Source organism: Anas platyrhynchos, chromosome 1, assembly GCF_047663525.1.
Source record: "Anas platyrhynchos isolate ZD024472 breed Pekin duck chromosome 1, IASCAAS_PekinDuck_T2T, whole genome shotgun sequence".
NCBI lineage: Eukaryota > Metazoa > Chordata > Aves > Anseriformes > Anatidae > Anas > Anas platyrhynchos.
The window spans coordinates 137,785,605-137,802,115 of NC_092587.1; the positions used below are offsets into that span (position 1 = coordinate 137,785,605).

The 16,511-nt window shown below is 40.8% G+C and overlaps 1 protein-coding gene across 4 annotated transcripts in view; it reads left to right on the forward strand.

Moving 5' to 3' along the window:
• The window catches only part of HERC2 (HECT and RLD domain containing E3 ubiquitin protein ligase 2), a 108,030-nt gene that overhangs the window by 7,492 nt on the left and 84,027 nt on the right, over positions 1–16,511 (forward strand). For all 4 annotated transcript variants that reach the window (XM_038173178.2, XM_027446869.3, XM_038173180.2 and 1 more), the window contains exons 3-4: positions 3,625–3,739; positions 9,737–9,874. In XM_038173178.2, coding sequence (XP_038029106.1) covers positions 3,625–3,739; positions 9,737–9,874 — 253 coding nt within the window. The remainder of the gene's footprint in view (positions 1–3,624; positions 3,740–9,736; positions 9,875–16,511) is intronic.

Below are 16,511 nucleotides of genomic sequence, written 5' to 3' on the forward strand. Positions count from 1 at the left end.
TGTGCTAGTTAGGGAATGAGGTGAGAAAACCTACTGATTGACAAGCTGGGAATGCATCACATTTCCTGACAAGTCTTAAAACACTAGAAAGAAAGAAGGCAGGATTGTGTAATCAAAGCAGAAAATTGACTTTTATACCATAGAGTTGGCTTATTGTTATCTTCAGCAGCTAGTTTCACAGCACCACAGAGGGGCTGAGGCTGTGGGGGCCCTCTGGAGGCCACCAGGCCCCAGCCCTGCCCCATCAGGGCCACCCAGCGCAGGCTGCCCAGGCCCATCTCCAGGCGGCTTTTGGAGATCCCCAAGGAGGAGACCCCACAGCCTCTCTGGGCAGCCTGTGCCAGGGCTCCTCACCCGCACAGCACAGAGCTCCTGGGGCTCAGGGGGAGCCTCCTGGGGGGCTGGTTGTGCCCAGGGCCTCTGCTCCTGGCACTGGGCACCACTGAAGAGAACCTGGCTGTGTTGTCGCTGTGCTCTCCCTTCAGATGTTTGTTGACATTGATGAGGTCCCCCTGAGCTGCCTCCACTTCAGGATGAACAGCCCTAGTGCACAGCCTTTCCTCATATATGAGCTACTCCAGTCCCTTAATTGTTTTCATGGTCCTTCACTGGACCCTCTCCAGTTCATGTCCCTCTAGTACTGGGAAGCCCAGAACTGGGCCCAGCGCTCCAGATGTGGCCTCACCGGTGCTGAGCAGTGGGGGAAAGATCACCTCCCTCAACCACTGTCAGTGCTTCGCCTGATGCAGCGCAGGACACCACCAGCTTTCTGTGTGGCAGGGGCACATTGCTGGCTCGTGTTGAACTTGGTGTCCAACAGGACCCTTAAGGCCCCTTCCTGCCAATCTGTTTCCCAACTGGGTGGCCCCCAGCATATGTTGGTGTATGGGGTTGTTCTTCCCCAGGAGCAGCACTTGGCACTTCTTGTTGAACTCCATGAGGCTCCTGTCAGCCCATTTCTTCAGCCCGTCACGGTCCGTCTGGATGGCAGCACGACCCTCTGGCATATTGGTCACTCCTGGTTTCTGTGGGTTAGCTGAAATATGAAGGGAGTTGGGAAGCTTCTGTTACAGTTCTGGAATTTTTGGATTATGTCAATAAAACTACTTGAACAATTCATCTCTTTAAAATTAACCTTCGCTTCCACTTCTGGCTGTCACAGTGGCACTGTTTAATGTGTTTGCTCTACATTGAGTAGATTAATAGTGACCCTGTTACAGTTGGAATTGAGCTGCCTGTAGTTCCGACACGTGAACTGATTGTAAGTACTGCTTCTTCAATGTCCTTTCAGGCGGTTGCTTTGGTTATTGCTGCAAGGAAAGCCCGATACTCCTTTACGTTCAAACTCGTCCCTTCCCCCTCTCCCCCAGTGCATATCCCACTAGCAAAATGTTAACGACAGCATGAATGAAAGCAAGTTTGTTTTTCTGGAGGCTGCTTATAGTGTAAGCTTCCATGACATATTTGGAGGAGGAGGAGGAGTGCTCTCTGACCTATAATCTCAGTGGCTGCTTTATCTTTGTGCAACATAACAAGAAAATGACTGATAAGAATTTGAACGCCAAACCCCAGGCAGAAGAAATTTTGTTTACTCTTTCAGTTTTGAGCTGCTTGAAGCGAGCTTTGTGCCATGTAAAAAAGGTTAGAGGTTAAAGTGGAAAAAATCCTTTTCATTCAGCTATAGCGGTGCTTACAAAAGTAGGAAGTTTTCCTCATTAATATAATGTTGCATTATGAAGAATCATGAGTTCAAAAGCTGTAGGTTTCTCAGTGTGTAAGTTTAAGGGCAGTGAGAACTATTTTCCATACCAGGGTGATTTGAGGACATAAAATGGAAAAGATGACAATTTAATAGGCAGAAGTCTTTATTTTGTGAAAATTATTTTTGCAAAAGTTATTTCTGCAAATCATCCCAAGGGTTGCCTTCTTTCCTATTTCTCTGCAAATCATCCCAAGGGTTGCCTTCTTTCCTATTTCTCAAGCTTGTGTTTTGCCATAGATTAGCATTGAGCAGGTGAACATCCTAAAACAATTAAACATCTTCTATGCAATAGGAGCCAAAAACAGTGAAAAAGAAAACCTATCATTGACAACTGGGAAAAATAAATTCCTTAGGTGTCCCAGTAAAGAATATGCCCATGTCTGATGAAGGAGAAAATGAGCGCCCGTGTCTTTGTTGAAGTATTTATAGACCTAGAACAATTCAAGAAATTCAGTCAGTGGTGGAAGAGGGTTTTTTGTTTGTTTTTTACTTTGTTGAAGTGTGACTTTAGTTCAATCTATTGTTTTTTTTTTTTTTAAATTTAACCCAAGCGTAAAGGAAACGCTTTTTGGGTTTTTTTTTTAGGAAAACCCAATCTCTGCAAGAGGCCCCTATTCCCTCTAGCCCCCCCAAAAAGGAATGTCACTTTCTTTAAAATATGGTCACAAAGTAATTCTGGTGCTGCATAATTGGTAAATTGCAGATGAGTTGAGTAAGGTCTAGGTCAGACTGTGATTCTTCTCTCTATTACCTCCCTGAGGAAAGGAAATAGCAAGTGACAAATACATACAATTTGTCAGCCCGTACTTTGAGTAAAAGAAAAGGAAATCATTAATACTTGTTGGAGTGAATTTCTGGCTTATGCAATATGAAGTCAAAAAACTAATGTGGTGATTTAGTATGCTGCAGTGGTGTCATAATGTGCAACCTGTCTTTAATTTTTCATGTTGCTTAGATTAGCTGGGTCAGCAAATGACCTCCCTGCAGTTGGTTGTGGCTCTTAAAAACTGTGATCTTCAATAAAATATCTTTAGGAAACTGATCAAAAGAAAGTACAAGCAGACTTCTGTGGATAAAGGCAAATATTAACAGCAGTTGTGTAACTTCTTTGTGTTATTCCTCCTCACTTAAAACACTTTGGACTTGAATGTTAGTTACATAACCCAAGAGTGCTTCTAAATAAGCTTTCAGCATTTTTCTTGGATGTCTCCGCTGCACGGCTCTGGCATGCTGAAGGAATTCTGTTTGCCAGTTCCATTTACTCCCCTTCTCCCTTCTGCTGCGTGGTTGCAAATTATAGCCTGGTTATTAAGGAGTTCGCTCGAGATGTAGACTCCTGTTTTGCGATGTCCTATAGAGCATAGATCACTGGCAGCAGAGGAGAGGTTATCTTGGTCAGTAGGTTTCTTCAAAGGAGATTCAAGGTAGTTTCATGAGCTGGTGACCTTCGTGTCATGTACCCTGACTGAGTTCCACGCTCTTCGGTCTCTGGTTTGGAGAGGGGACTGTAGTGACTTCCCCTGTGAAAAAGGGGAAAAGGGATTTACCCAAATTACTGCATGATGTCATCTTGAAATCAGGTATTTCTTAGGTGACCAAATCATGCTTTTTATGGGAGTTATTCACCAAAAGCAAATTGATCTTGCTGTATTTAAGTCCACACAGTCAGATCAGATAGTCTTTAATCTGAAAATAGCATAGCTAGAGAATGAGAGATCCTGAAGATCATTTAAGTCTCTGTCAAACACACAAAGAATTTACCAGTGAGGTGACATATGGTGTTTTTTAAAATTTCTTCTGTGTTGGCTTGAGGGGAAAAATACAACTGTATGTAACTGCATATAACTTTTTTTTTTTAACAGCTTGCTTTTACACGAGATGGACTCTGTGGCTTATGGAATGAAATGGTAAAAGATGGGGAGATTGTATATCCTGGAACAGAATTAACACAAAGTAGTGAACTACCTCCAAGAAAAGGTACGTTTTTTTTCCTTTTATTGTGGTGAAAGTGGAATTCAGAGTTCATACTGTAAGAAAGCTTTGGTTTCTTGTCACGTGTCTACACAGTCTGCCAGTGTTCATATTTTGAGTTAAATGCAATTGAAACTGATCTCTTTTAAAGTGTGCAGGAAGGTAATGTCTGAGCCTTCAAACGAAGGCTTAAATCTGTTCCAGTCTCTTTAAATTAAACATCATAACCACTTGTGTTATGGTGAGCGAGGCTTGGCAGTGTCCTTCTGTTCACTCTCCTTGGTGTGTTTACAGCTGAGGCCTTTGTCTAAAGGAAGTGGGCTGAGGAAGGGGTAAAGGTGATAGTGCTATTTCTAATTTTGTTTATAGTCTTCGTGAAGTGACTAAAAGGTCAGCTGAAAACTGTCCGCAATCCAGCTGCACATGTAGTGCTTTTTTTTGTCTTCTAGTTTCCTTTAGGGCAGGTCAAACACTGCAAATCAAATGACTGAGTAAAGTATCTATTCAGATTAATAATCACATTCTTTGATTAGAGACTTGCTCAATATTTTACAAAAGGAATAGAGAATTATTAATATCTGTCATTGGATATTCAATGATTTTCAGCTTTCTGAAATACCTGGATTTGGCGTGCCATTTAGCTTCCCCTTTATCAGTAAGGGGGTTTGTGGAAAGCAGCAAAAACTTTCTTAAAAATATAAGTGTTCAGTTACTATGAATAGCACAAGTAGTCTGCCTTTTTGTTCCTTTGGAGGTGTGAAGTGTAGGTCCAGTAGAGTGGAGGTCATGTCCATTCTTTTCTATGTACTTCTAAAACACCTATTTTTTTTTTTTTTGAAAGCTACAACAGTTTAGAAATTTTAAGTGTTAAGAGCCTGAGAAGGCTATGTTCAGATCAGTGTATGAATTCTTTCAGTGTAGTTAGCCGCCTTAAATGCCACCGTGCTGGACTGTAGGGTTTATAAGATGTAACTGTTTTGTTTACTAGACTTGAACTTCGAAAAGGAAGAGTTAATCAAGGCTATTTCTGGTCAGCCTTGATCAGATTGTATGTTTGATTTGGTTAGGCAGTAGTGAGTCATGAAACCAGAAAAACTGGTGGTCCTTTTGCAGCTCAAAATGAATTTCATGAAATGAAAATGTGGAATACTTCAGTCTGTTTAGTTAGTAGTTCATTTTTTACATAAATGTTGTACAAATCTATTTCAAGAGGAAAGGGAAAAGTGCATGCCAGTAACCGGACTTACATAAATCCTGGTGTTTTTATATGAAAATCAATATATTCGAATACCAATATTCAGATTATGCTGCTCTATCGACTAATTTGGAGATGAGAAGTTGCTGTAGTCCTTTTTATTTAGTCTGTTGTAAGAAGTTTTGATTTATACTCATATGTTCTAATCCTTTTACTTCACTAGTGCTGTATCGTTCTCTGCTAATGCTGGCTGGGCTGCTGGGCAGAGGCGCTTCATTCTTGCAGCGGGTGATCAGCAGAGGCAGTAGATTGGAAAACCACGTTACTGATAGTGAAAAGAATTCCTTCTCTTCTCTAGAAAGTGCAAATACTGCATTTGTTTTCCTGTTAGCAGAAACATTTGGTTAGGAATAACCCCTTTGTTTTTTCTTCATGACACTTTCAGAAAAACATGTGTGATAAATGCATCCAGGGAAATGAGTTTGCATATTTCCAAGTATCACCTAAGGACACAGCTGTGACAGTAGTGATGTTCAAATTCAGGTGCACTTGTGGTATGGCATGTACTTAAAAGGTAGTCGGGCTGTCATCAGGAAAATTGGATCAGTTTAATGTCTGAAAATGTTAAGAAGTATTAAATAATATTTTTTCCTATTAAGCTTTTAAGTTAGGAAGCCATTACTGTACATTTTGAAGATGTCAGTTGATGACACAAGTCCTTTTTTTTGTTTCCATGAACTTGTGTGTAAATGGAATTCCTGTTTCAATTAGCTATATTAAATAGAGTAAAACTATAAAATAATCAACTTCACGCCTCTGTCCTGTCACTGGTAAGCACAGTGGGTTTCCTCTCCTCTTCTTGCTTCTTCTCTTCTGTTGTGCCCCTTATCTGGAAGTTGGACCTTTGTCTGTCAGCCTAGTGCTGTTGAATGCACGCACCTCACTCAGCATTGTCTGCTAACAGATGATCAAGTCCAAATGCCCAATGGCTGCAGAGAGGCTGGCACAGCTCAAACCTTTGTAATGAGAATAACAGTATGTGGGAAGTGGTTATGCTGGCTACCCTTCAGACAACATGTATATGAAACTGTAGCAGTGAGCAGGCATGCAGGCTGGCTCCTGCTTTGAGACTCCTTTCACGTTTAAAAAGTTCTTTCTTACATGGGAAAAGGGCCTCTTTTTTTTCTTGCTCTTTGCTGCGTCCTGCAAGATAGTTATATTGGCAGTACCCAGTGTCTTAATCATTCAGTACTCAGCTGTGGATTACCAGACTCTTTGCAGGACAGGGGGAAATCCGAAGTCATCCTGTTGGACAGTTTGACTTCATAACTACAAAATGCTTTATTGCATGTTCAACAGATTTTTTTTTTTTTTAAATCATTTAAAAAGTAGTATACCCCAGAAGACAAACTTTATTTCTGGTTAGGGCTAGGAGATTGGAATTTTCTGTCATCTGGACTTCTACACCTTGGAGGCTGTGTCAATATGATTTATAAACGGTTAGGCACGCATCCTTCACAAATAGCAATCAACATTTATGTATATTTATGTAGTCTATATCATGTCAAACACTTAGCATTTGGGCTTTTTAGTGAGTCTTCCTCATCCCATGTAGCAAGGTATAGTCATTATCCATCCGCTCATCTTTTGCTTTGCAGAAGTCAGGAAGAAGCTGGACTTGAGAATGTGTGTGTCCAGTGTCAGTGATCAGGTCTGGGGGAAGTTTTCACAAACATGTTGCTTGCAGATCTCAAGTTGCTGATCCTCTGAAGGGTTGGTGGTTATGGGAAAAGGAACTGGAAGAGATGGCTTGGATGTTTAGGGCTTCATATGTTAATGCTGTTATCTCCTAGCCAGCTCTTTGGCAGAGAGAACTGGTTATTTGTTATTTGTATTTGTGGTATTGAAATATTTCCTCGATCTCAGATTACCAAACACTATTTTAGAGTAATTGTGAAACGCAGCCTGCCCTTAAAGCACACTGTGTGACTTGTGAGCGGCAAGGTATTTGTGGCAACATCTGCTGGGAAATGGTTGCAGGCTTTTTTTCTTCTGCTGAGGAATTCCTGACCTGATCACTTGTTGGACTCAGGAGCAGCACAGGGTCTTACTGTAGTAAGACCTTGCTTGCAATTGAGTAAGACCTTGCTTGAGGCAATTGCATTTCATGTTCAGTGAAGAAAATAAGGCCCACCTTCAGCTGCTTCCTTTCTGTCCCCTCTTTATGCTTTGGGAGCTAACTTCTAGCTGTGGATGATTACTTCAGTTGCTCGGTTTTCACTCTCTGAGCATACCTACCTCATCCTGGAGGCTTATGATTATAAACCAAAATCCAGTCAAGAGAAAGTTCGTTTAGGGAACTGTAACACAGGTGTTTTCCCCTGCTGCATTCCTCAGTGTTCACACTTAAATTTGAGAAAAATGATGTTGAAATAGGCTGTCACACTGCCACCTTTTTTTTGGTGTGCGTTTTTTTGTAAACTGCCTTATTGTTTGTTATTTTGGTCTGTGCAGGCTTTGCTCAAGATTTCTTCCTTCCTGCCCCCATTTTCTTTGGGGTTCCCTTTCCACAATCCCTTTCTTTAAGCATAACCGAGCTGCCATGAATATGAAGACCGTGCTGCTGCTTTTAATTTAGACTGATACCAGCATTGTCCCTACAGAGAAAGTGGTTTTGTGCAAGCATAGAGAAGTCTTTGAGAAACAATTTGTCATGGGATTTTAATGTGGTTTTCTGTTTTTTTTTTTTTTTCTCTTTTAGCTCAGCTCCCTCCTTTTCCCCCCACCTTCCTTTTCTGCTCATATAGGAAAGAAAAGAAACTCCTCCTAGTGGACTTGTGTATGTTTAATGTCAAGGTTATTTGTGTACGACACAGTGCTGAAGTTCCAGCCTGGGCTGGGACCTCATCTCCTTGCAGCGAGGGACTAAGTTCGTAGCCCTTTGTTGTCATCCTTTGCCAAGGATCTGTTAAAAAGCATAACAAGCTCTCTCACAGCTCTCTGCAAAACATAGTGCCTTGGCACAGCACCCTTCTGCCCACTGCCTGAAATCCCAGCAGCTCCTGTGGAGCGTGTCTTTAGGTGTGTGGGTGAGTGGGGAAACAGCGAGAGCATGGTGTTACTGTGGGAATAGTCGGAGCTGCTCTGGCTAAACAGGGTGCTTGCTTTAACTCTATGATGGGATTTGTGCCTTCGAATGCTACTTCTGCCTTGGAGTAAAACCAGCTGAATTCGGTCATCTTTTGGACACGTTTTATTATGCTGATGACTGCTGGACTGGTGGATGCTCCTTGGTATTTGAGAGAGATGGTCGCACCTGGTGTAGTCTCCACTTGAAAGTGGGGTATCCAGGCTGCTTTTACTGTGCTCAGGTGAGCTGTGCTATCCCTTCCTTAGCCCACAATCTCATCTGCAGCATGCATTGTGCAATTGTCTCCTGTTTTTTTCCTCTTTGCCTTGTCTTCAGGTGCCACCTCCTGAGTGCTGCTGCGTGTTGCGGGTTATGAAACATTGGCTTTAATTTAAAACTTGTATGATTAAGGCAGCTGAAAAAAGCTTATTTTGGGAGGTGCTATTGTCTGCAGCCAAGGAAGTGTTTAGCAAATAGTCAATCACAGATCCAGTTACAACCAGATCAGACATTCATTTTTTCTTCAAGCCAGATGGAGGAAATGGTTGAATGTTTTTGGAAACTGCAGTGCTTTGCGTGCTCTGAAGTAATGCGAGCCTTTGATACCCAAGTGGGATAGGTGTAATCAGCTGCGTTGTATCTGGCTACAGCTGTAAACTTCTTGCTTACTATTATCTCCTGAAATGTGCTGGTGCAAATGTTTGTATTTGGTGATGGGGGGTGAGATGGGAGGAAAGACAAAATTGTGGTTGTGGTCAGGGTTTCTGGGATGGAGTCTGTAGCCTGGCTTGGCAGATAGGAGCTGAGGACCAGCAATTTTTAAGAGCCTGGTAAAAATGTCTGGGTCTAATCTCTTCACGGATAGGTTGGAAATGCTAGTATTGAGAAATCTGGAGGGGGGAGGGGGATATTTTTAGAAATGAGGGTTGTAGTGGGAAATGCAGTTGCCTGCGAGGCCCTGAATTGCAAGGCAGTCTTGCACGTTGAACTGGCTGGAGGTAAGGATATGGAAATCCATACGAATAAGGAGAGAGACTTCCAGCTGTCTGGTTCCACTGTGTTTAGCAAATTGGGGCTTTCATGCAGTCTTTGATTACAGAGATAAGTGACTAATGTCTGTTTTCTGTCTTCATGAAAGTAATCTTAAAAGGATTGCAAATGCTTTTTTATTGCTTGGGTAGAAAGTGGTGGTATTATTGCTTGCTGGTAATTACTAAGATGCTAGATATGTTAGAAATGTTGATACACTGCATAAAATTAGTGTAAATGTCAATGCATAGCTCTCCTTGATTTTGAAAGTAAGCCAATTGCTGTAGTTTACATGTTGGAATATGAAAACAAGTAAATGAAACAAACGGGGGTAGCTGAGAACAAAGTCTGACTTAAAGTGCATTTATTGCAATGCTGACTTTGTGTTAGTGTGGCTTTTAGTCGGATTACCTAAGAGGTTGTGGCAGTGACTTCAGCATTTTAAAGTCACTGTCTTATGAAATGTAACATGAGACCTAGCACCTGTGGCAGTTAACATGGTGCACACCACTGTATTTTCCCTTCTTTGTTCTATTAATGATAGACAATATCGCTGTAAAAATTTGGGCTATGAGCTTTACCTTTCTAATCTAGGTCTGAATTAAAGGAGGAAGTAGCTTAACTGTTTTTTTTTTTTTTTCTCCTTTAGATGATAGCACTGAATGCCAAACTGCATCAAAGAAAGAGGAGCAAAATGACAAAGAAAAGAAAGATGAAGAAGAGGCTCCGCCGCCCACTTACAGGGCCAAATCGATTGTTGAGAGTTGGGTGTGGGGCAAACAACCAGGTATTGTGGCTGTTTTGATGATTCTCACTGAAGCATGACTTTGTTCTATATTGATCACTGCTTTTGTAGCATCAGGAAGTAATTGGATCAAATGTAGTTGTTGACAGGTGCATCTGTTAGGTTAGTGGAATAAGTTTGGTAAGTGGTTAACTGTGAGTCAAGATAAACATTTGCCGTAACTACTTTTGGGTTTAATTACGCTCACGACTTGGAGAGTCAATTTGCACCTTTTGTACTACTTGAAGGAATGATAAATTGGCTTGGAACAAATGCAGTTATGCAGTGAAATGTTAAGATGCCTTTAGATTTCTGTTCAGTTACAGACACACACAAAATGCTTAGTTTCTGAAGCCTGAATTTTCTGCAGGCAATAAAGGTTTAATGGGTGATTTTTCTTTCTGGATTAGTGGTCTCATATGAAGGAGTTCGAGTGAATTATGGGAGGAATATTGAAAGGGTTTGTTCAATTAACTGTCCTGACCTTCACTGACAGTAACATCACCTGTGATGTCAGTGGGAAAATAGTCTGTGTTCACATCTTCAACTGTGGCTCTATAAAATACTGATCCTGATACTGAACCCAGTTGAAGTTCGTAGCTCCTTATTGCTGCAGAGCAGCAACACATTGTCTGAAATGATCCAACTTTGAAAGCAATGTTACAAAAGAAGCTTCACTTCAGTGGTTTGTTTTGGACTTCTGGTGCCTGATACTGCCTGATTCAGATACTGGAATGTACAAACTTCAGAGACATCTGTGTGCCCCTGTCCCCTCACCCTGAATCACTTGAGGATCCCTGGCAAGAAGCATTGTCTCTTCAGTGCTAGAATCTGGATCTGCGTAGCTATCTTCGCTAGGGAAGCTCTGTAACTTGCTTCTGTTGAGCCACGGGTCAGCTGCCAGTCTGCTGTCCTCTGCTCTGTGCCAGCCAGCTTTTCCCCTTTCTTAAGGACAGAAGGGCAGATGGGCTTGGTGTCACTCTAGAAGTAGGACAGAATTTTGCAGTGTAGGAGGAATGAAAAGAATTGCCATTACAGTGGAAGGGGGAGGGAGTGTTAAAGAAGGGAGACTGTGTTGAAGAGATGCAAGCTAAAGGTCATGTTATTTTTGTTTTATATTTGTATTTAATGCTTGTTGCTGAAGAAGAAAATAAACCTATTGTAAAAAATGATCACCTAAATTCTAACTATCCTACCAAATTTCTGTCAACTGACCAGGGTGTTTGGGATAAGAGCTGGCCTTTAAATTTACTCTCCAATGATTTATTTAAAATTTTAAAATAAATAAAAACCTGTTTAGAAAAGGTGTTTGTGTGTATGGAGGTTTCAGGAAAAAAAAGTTAACTTCATGCATTAACTTTCAGTGCATATATATAGTATGTCTCATTATTGTTGAACATGTTATTTCTAGGGTAAATATCTATGAAGATTTAATGTACTAAATTTGTATTCCTTGGTTTCAGTTACCTTTTGTGCTGGAAGTTCACATCACCTTGATCTGATTTAACTGTCTGGGACAGATAAATCCTGAAACAATACTATAAGCATACTTGTATTTTATTTATATAAATGTAACAGGTAGCTTTCAGTCATGATTGTAGGTAGCTTTTTGTTTTCTATTTGTAAGAAAGAGTTAACAGCTGCTTTTTGCACCATGCTAGTTTTTGTGGCTTGGTAATTCATTTTGGAAAAAAAAAAATACTGAGAATTAATTCAGTCTTGGTGCTTTGCATCTGTCTCATAAAACAAGCAAAACTATTTTAAGCTTGTCTTCTGTCATCCTTCCGAAAAAATAAAATTGATCCTTCAGTATTTGTCAAAAGCACGAAGGAGCTTTTGAAAACGAGAATTGTTTTTTAAAGATATTTCTACTGATCCAGTAAGAATGAAGGACTTACCGTGTTTTCACTTGTTTTATGTTCCTTCATGAGTAAGGTCTGTGTTTCGGGTTAATACTCCGAGCTATATTTACTGAATTTAATGATTTACGTTATGAAAGTCTTATGTTATGGAAGTTGTACCTAGGCATTAGATAGTGGATTATCTATGTTCTAGAAGTGCTGTAATACAATCTTACTTTGCCAAGAAGTCTGGAGGATCACGCTATTGAACTTCAGCAGGCTAATCCAGGTTGCTGGGCTTTGTGACATCCCTTCCCCATGAGAACTGAGGGATTTGGAGAAAGCACAAAAAAAGCTCTTCATAAAATGTGTTGAGAAGCAGTGCTTTTTGTCTTCCACTCCGTTTTGTGATCCGGGCACAAGTTCAGTGAAGCAAAATGCTTTCCTCAGTTCTAATTTACTCTGAGATCACTGCCAAAACAGGGTGAAGATGTCATACTCGTGGTGTTTTCTTTTTTTTTTGAGTGGCCTTACTATGCTAAGTTCTGTAAAAAGAAATAAAAAAATGCATAAAATAGTAATAAAAACATGGATAGTTTATTATTTGACTTAAGTTGTTTTTCTTCTCTCTGGATTCAGTGTTCATTTCATATTCAGCTCTTACTTGATGCCGGATTCAAGCCTCACTTATATAAGTGCTTATCTTCCCTTCGTCCTGTCCCCACAAGACTGTGCATTCATTAGCCAGTCCTTCTGATTTTTCTTAAAAATCCTGTTTTATTAATTTAATCCTTTTTCTTGGGTAGTCAGACCTGATTTAGCAGTCCGTTTTAGCAATGAATTAAACCACTATGCTGGTAAATCACTGTCATGGCGCAGCACTTCTGGGGGCTCCTCAAAGAGGAGCTGTTTATAGATAATGCTGCCTCTTGTTTCCTTGGTAATGTTAGTATAGCTAAGTGCACTGAGAAGTGGTTCAGAGGCAATGCCTAAGGGAGGGGAAGTGAAAACTACCCTTGTGAATTCAGTGAGATACACATGAGAAATATGTCACTGGCAACAGTAGTTGAATCTTCGTCTCCTGTAAGAAAGGGAGAGACACGCCGAAGCTTTGTTCTGTAGGAGCTATTAGGTGAGTCAGGTTTGTACTGTGTACAGAAGTAACAAAAGCATTGGTGGCATTGAAAAATCTTTTTTTTTAAACAGATTAAAAGTTAGTGACACATTTCCACTTTGATTTAAAAAAATAAAATTCTTGATCAAATATTTTTAAGTTCAGCTTTAAAAAAGCTGATAAAAAGAATGGTTCAGTGAGAGGAAGACATTTGTCCAAGGCCTACCCTCCTGTTTTACATCTCTCATGGAACTCCTGCCTCCCTGTTTTTTTTTTTCTTTCTTACCACTTCAAACAGATTTAAAATCCCCCCACACCCTGAACTTGAAAGTTATTGTCTGGCTCCAAGCATCTTTTTGATTTTGAATAGTGAGGGAGAAGATTCAACAAATATGAATAGGGTGAGGTGTGCTGATGGGTGTCCTTTGGACAGGGGGAGCGGAGAGAAGGAAGCGAAAAGCTAACCACCCATTAGGAATTAGGTTCTTTCATAGCACCCCAGAGGGGCTGAGGCTGCCGGGGCCCTCTGGAGGCCACCAGGCCCCAGCCCTGCCCCAGCAGGGCCACCCAGCGCAGGCTGCCCAGGCCCATCTCCAGGCGGCTTTTGGAGATCCTCAAGGAGGAGACCCCACAGCCTCTCTGGGCAGCCTGTGCCAGGGCTCCTCACCCACACAGCCCAGAAGTGCTCCTGGGGCTCAGAGAACCTCCTGTGTTCTTAATATAAAACAATTACAGGAGTATATTTAGCCATGTCTCTGAAGGAAATCAGGTGGATGTGATGGTGTTTTTGTTTTTCCCTCTAGCTTTTGAATCCACTGTGTGTTCTGTGGCATTGGCTTGCTGGCCTAGCAGATGCATGTTAAGCTGAGCTGACCGCATCCTCTGGCTGCTCTGTCCAGTGGAAGTACTGTGTGGTAGGAGGGGAAAGAGACGAGACAAAACATAAAAAGCTGTAGGAAATTAGAGCACATTAGCTCTGTTGCTGACAGGAAATGTGTGCTCTTTATAGTAGTACATTCTTGCCAAATTGTTTGAAACATGTTTTGAATTTTCAGGTCTGAAATCTCTTTAGACCGTCTCATCTGTATTTGTCTTTTGCTAAAGCTCGTGTCTCGTTGGAAGTGCATTTTTCATGATCCTTATTTGCCACTTAGAAGCCTGCAGAGTTCTCTACAAGAGCTACTGACACAAATGTTACGAAACCATTTAGTGTGTTACTTTTTTTTTAAAGTTGATAAGGGAGCAAATGTGCCTTTAACAGGCTATCTGCCTTAGACTCATGTCAGATCAGTATATTGGCGGTGGCTGAGGTGATTTAAGAAGTTACTGCCTTCAGCTGCTTGTTTTGCCCCCTCAGAGTTGCTGACGGAACTAGGGAACGCATCACTGCTTAACCCTGTTCTGCCAAACGATCTAGGTTAAACACTACTGGTATTTTTCCTTCTAATGCAGGGAATTTCTGGCAGGATGAATTAAGAAGTGAAGACACGTAGTTATGTTAGCTGCCATGGGGAGGCAGGGATGTGATAAATTTTAATAGAAGATGGTAAAATCCTTACCTGCCTCCGCTGCAGCCAGGAACATGTCTGACTGTAGTTCTCACTTACCAAGTATTCTGTGAATGATAGCTAGAGAATTTAAACTTGTGTGTTATGACATCAACTCTTACACTGTAGGTGTGGATTAGGTAAATAATTTGTCTCCAGCCTTCAGAAAATAGCTGACAAAGCAAAATGTTGCAAGGGACATCTGGCATCAAGGACTGGCATGGTGGCATAAACAGTTTTGTTTCAAGAGTTCGCTGTAACCTTCTCAGATGAAACTTGAATCGTCGCTATTAATAACCTATTCTCTCAGTAGTCTGTTTAGATGCTGGGTAATAAATGTTGTTCGGGCTTGACTGATTTCACTCGGTCAGTTCCCCAATGTATTTAAAACTTTCTGAAGAGGAACTAAATTTTCATCAAGTCTAATTTACTTACAGAAGAAGAGAAGACTTAAATATGGGAAATGCATAAATACAGCTCACTTAAAAAAAATAATAAAAAAAAACAAAGACACCCAGACACCCTTTTCCCCCAACAGTGCTGCTTCTAACGAAACAATGCAGTCCTTGGTTCAGTTTTGAGGCACATCTGAGTTGTAGGATTATCATAGCTAACATTGTCTGGAATAGCTGTTCCAGCCTTTACCTACACTTTGTGTATGAAATTTCTTCTGGATTATTGAAATAATTCAAGTATGTATAAAGTATTTTAAGAAAGGAATTACTTAATTTTGGGAGAAAGCCTCCTAAAATTGTCTCCATTTCAGATTGTGAAAGCAAAGTGAGAAGAGTAAAGGAAAAGAATTTTACCACAACTCTAGTCAGAAAACTTACTTTAATGGTTCATGCGTGTTTGTTGACTTTGACAGGAAAGAAAAATAACTTGCTTTTGAAATGAAATATCCCTTGCTCTAAAAAGTACTATCATGAAGTTCTCGTTTTGTGAAACTTCGTGTATTTAATAGGACTCAACTCCAATTATCTTGAAGTATTGTATAGATCTGTATTAAAACAGAATTGAACCTTTGAGGTTCTTAAAATCTACGGTAATATTATTTTTTGTCAGATGAGCCAGTTGTTGCATCAGATCATTGACTACCATGTTGAGTGTCTTTCAGGTAGTCCCCAGTATGTATAGTGCTAGGACTTAATTTTGTAGGTGCTGCAGATGAAATATGCTTTTTTTTTTTTTTTTTTTCCTGTATAGACACGGTATTGCGTGTGCACAATGCTCAGCTTGAAAACTGCTACTGCTTGACTTGCATCCATTGTATGTGCTTTTGTAGGATTTTTTTTTTTTTTTTTTTTTTATCCCAGAGTTTGTATGGTGTCTCCTATTGCATCAGAGTGGATGGGATTTTCATAACAGCAGTAACGTGCCTGATGGGAGCTGGCTCTGGAAGTATTCAGTTGTGGTCTTTTAGGGAAACTTCCTCGTAAGGAATTACGTCTAATGTAGGTAGCTCTGCCCATCCTGATTCTTTCCCTGTGCCATACGTTTATTAAGCATATTACTTTGAAAGGAAGGGCTCTGTCACCAGAAAACATGTCGTTCCTTAACTCTCAGAAAGAATCCGAGGGGCTGTTCACCTGCAGATAACTTGTCAGCCAGGAGGGGATTATGAGTACTGTAGCTCTCTGTTACTTTATAGACTCAGTGGAGTCTGGCATCTAGTGCTTAGTATCTCTATCACCAAGCATACACTGTGTCATTTTCCCCAAACACAGACACTAATCAAAGTGCTATTTTTTTTCCATCAACTGTTTATTTACTTTTCCTGTGGATACATGAGTGTGTAATATGGGGAATGAACCTGCAGAGTGAAATTGGTTGACAAATAGGTGTGTCAATAGTGACCATATTCTGTTACAGTACTCTGAAGCTGAGTAATGCACTTTTCAACTGAGTTTTTTCCTTTGAAATTATGGTATTCATTTGGAGGTATGCTGGAGCTTCGGGCTGGGGACTCATCCAGTCACCCACGAAAACTTCCCAGTAAGCTTACATCATGTTAAAGGACATAAACATAGAATTAGAATCAGTAAGGTTGGAAAAGCCCTCCAAGATCATCTGGTCCAACCACCCCCTACCACCAATGTCACCCACCAAACCATGTCCCCAAGCACCAGGTTCAACCT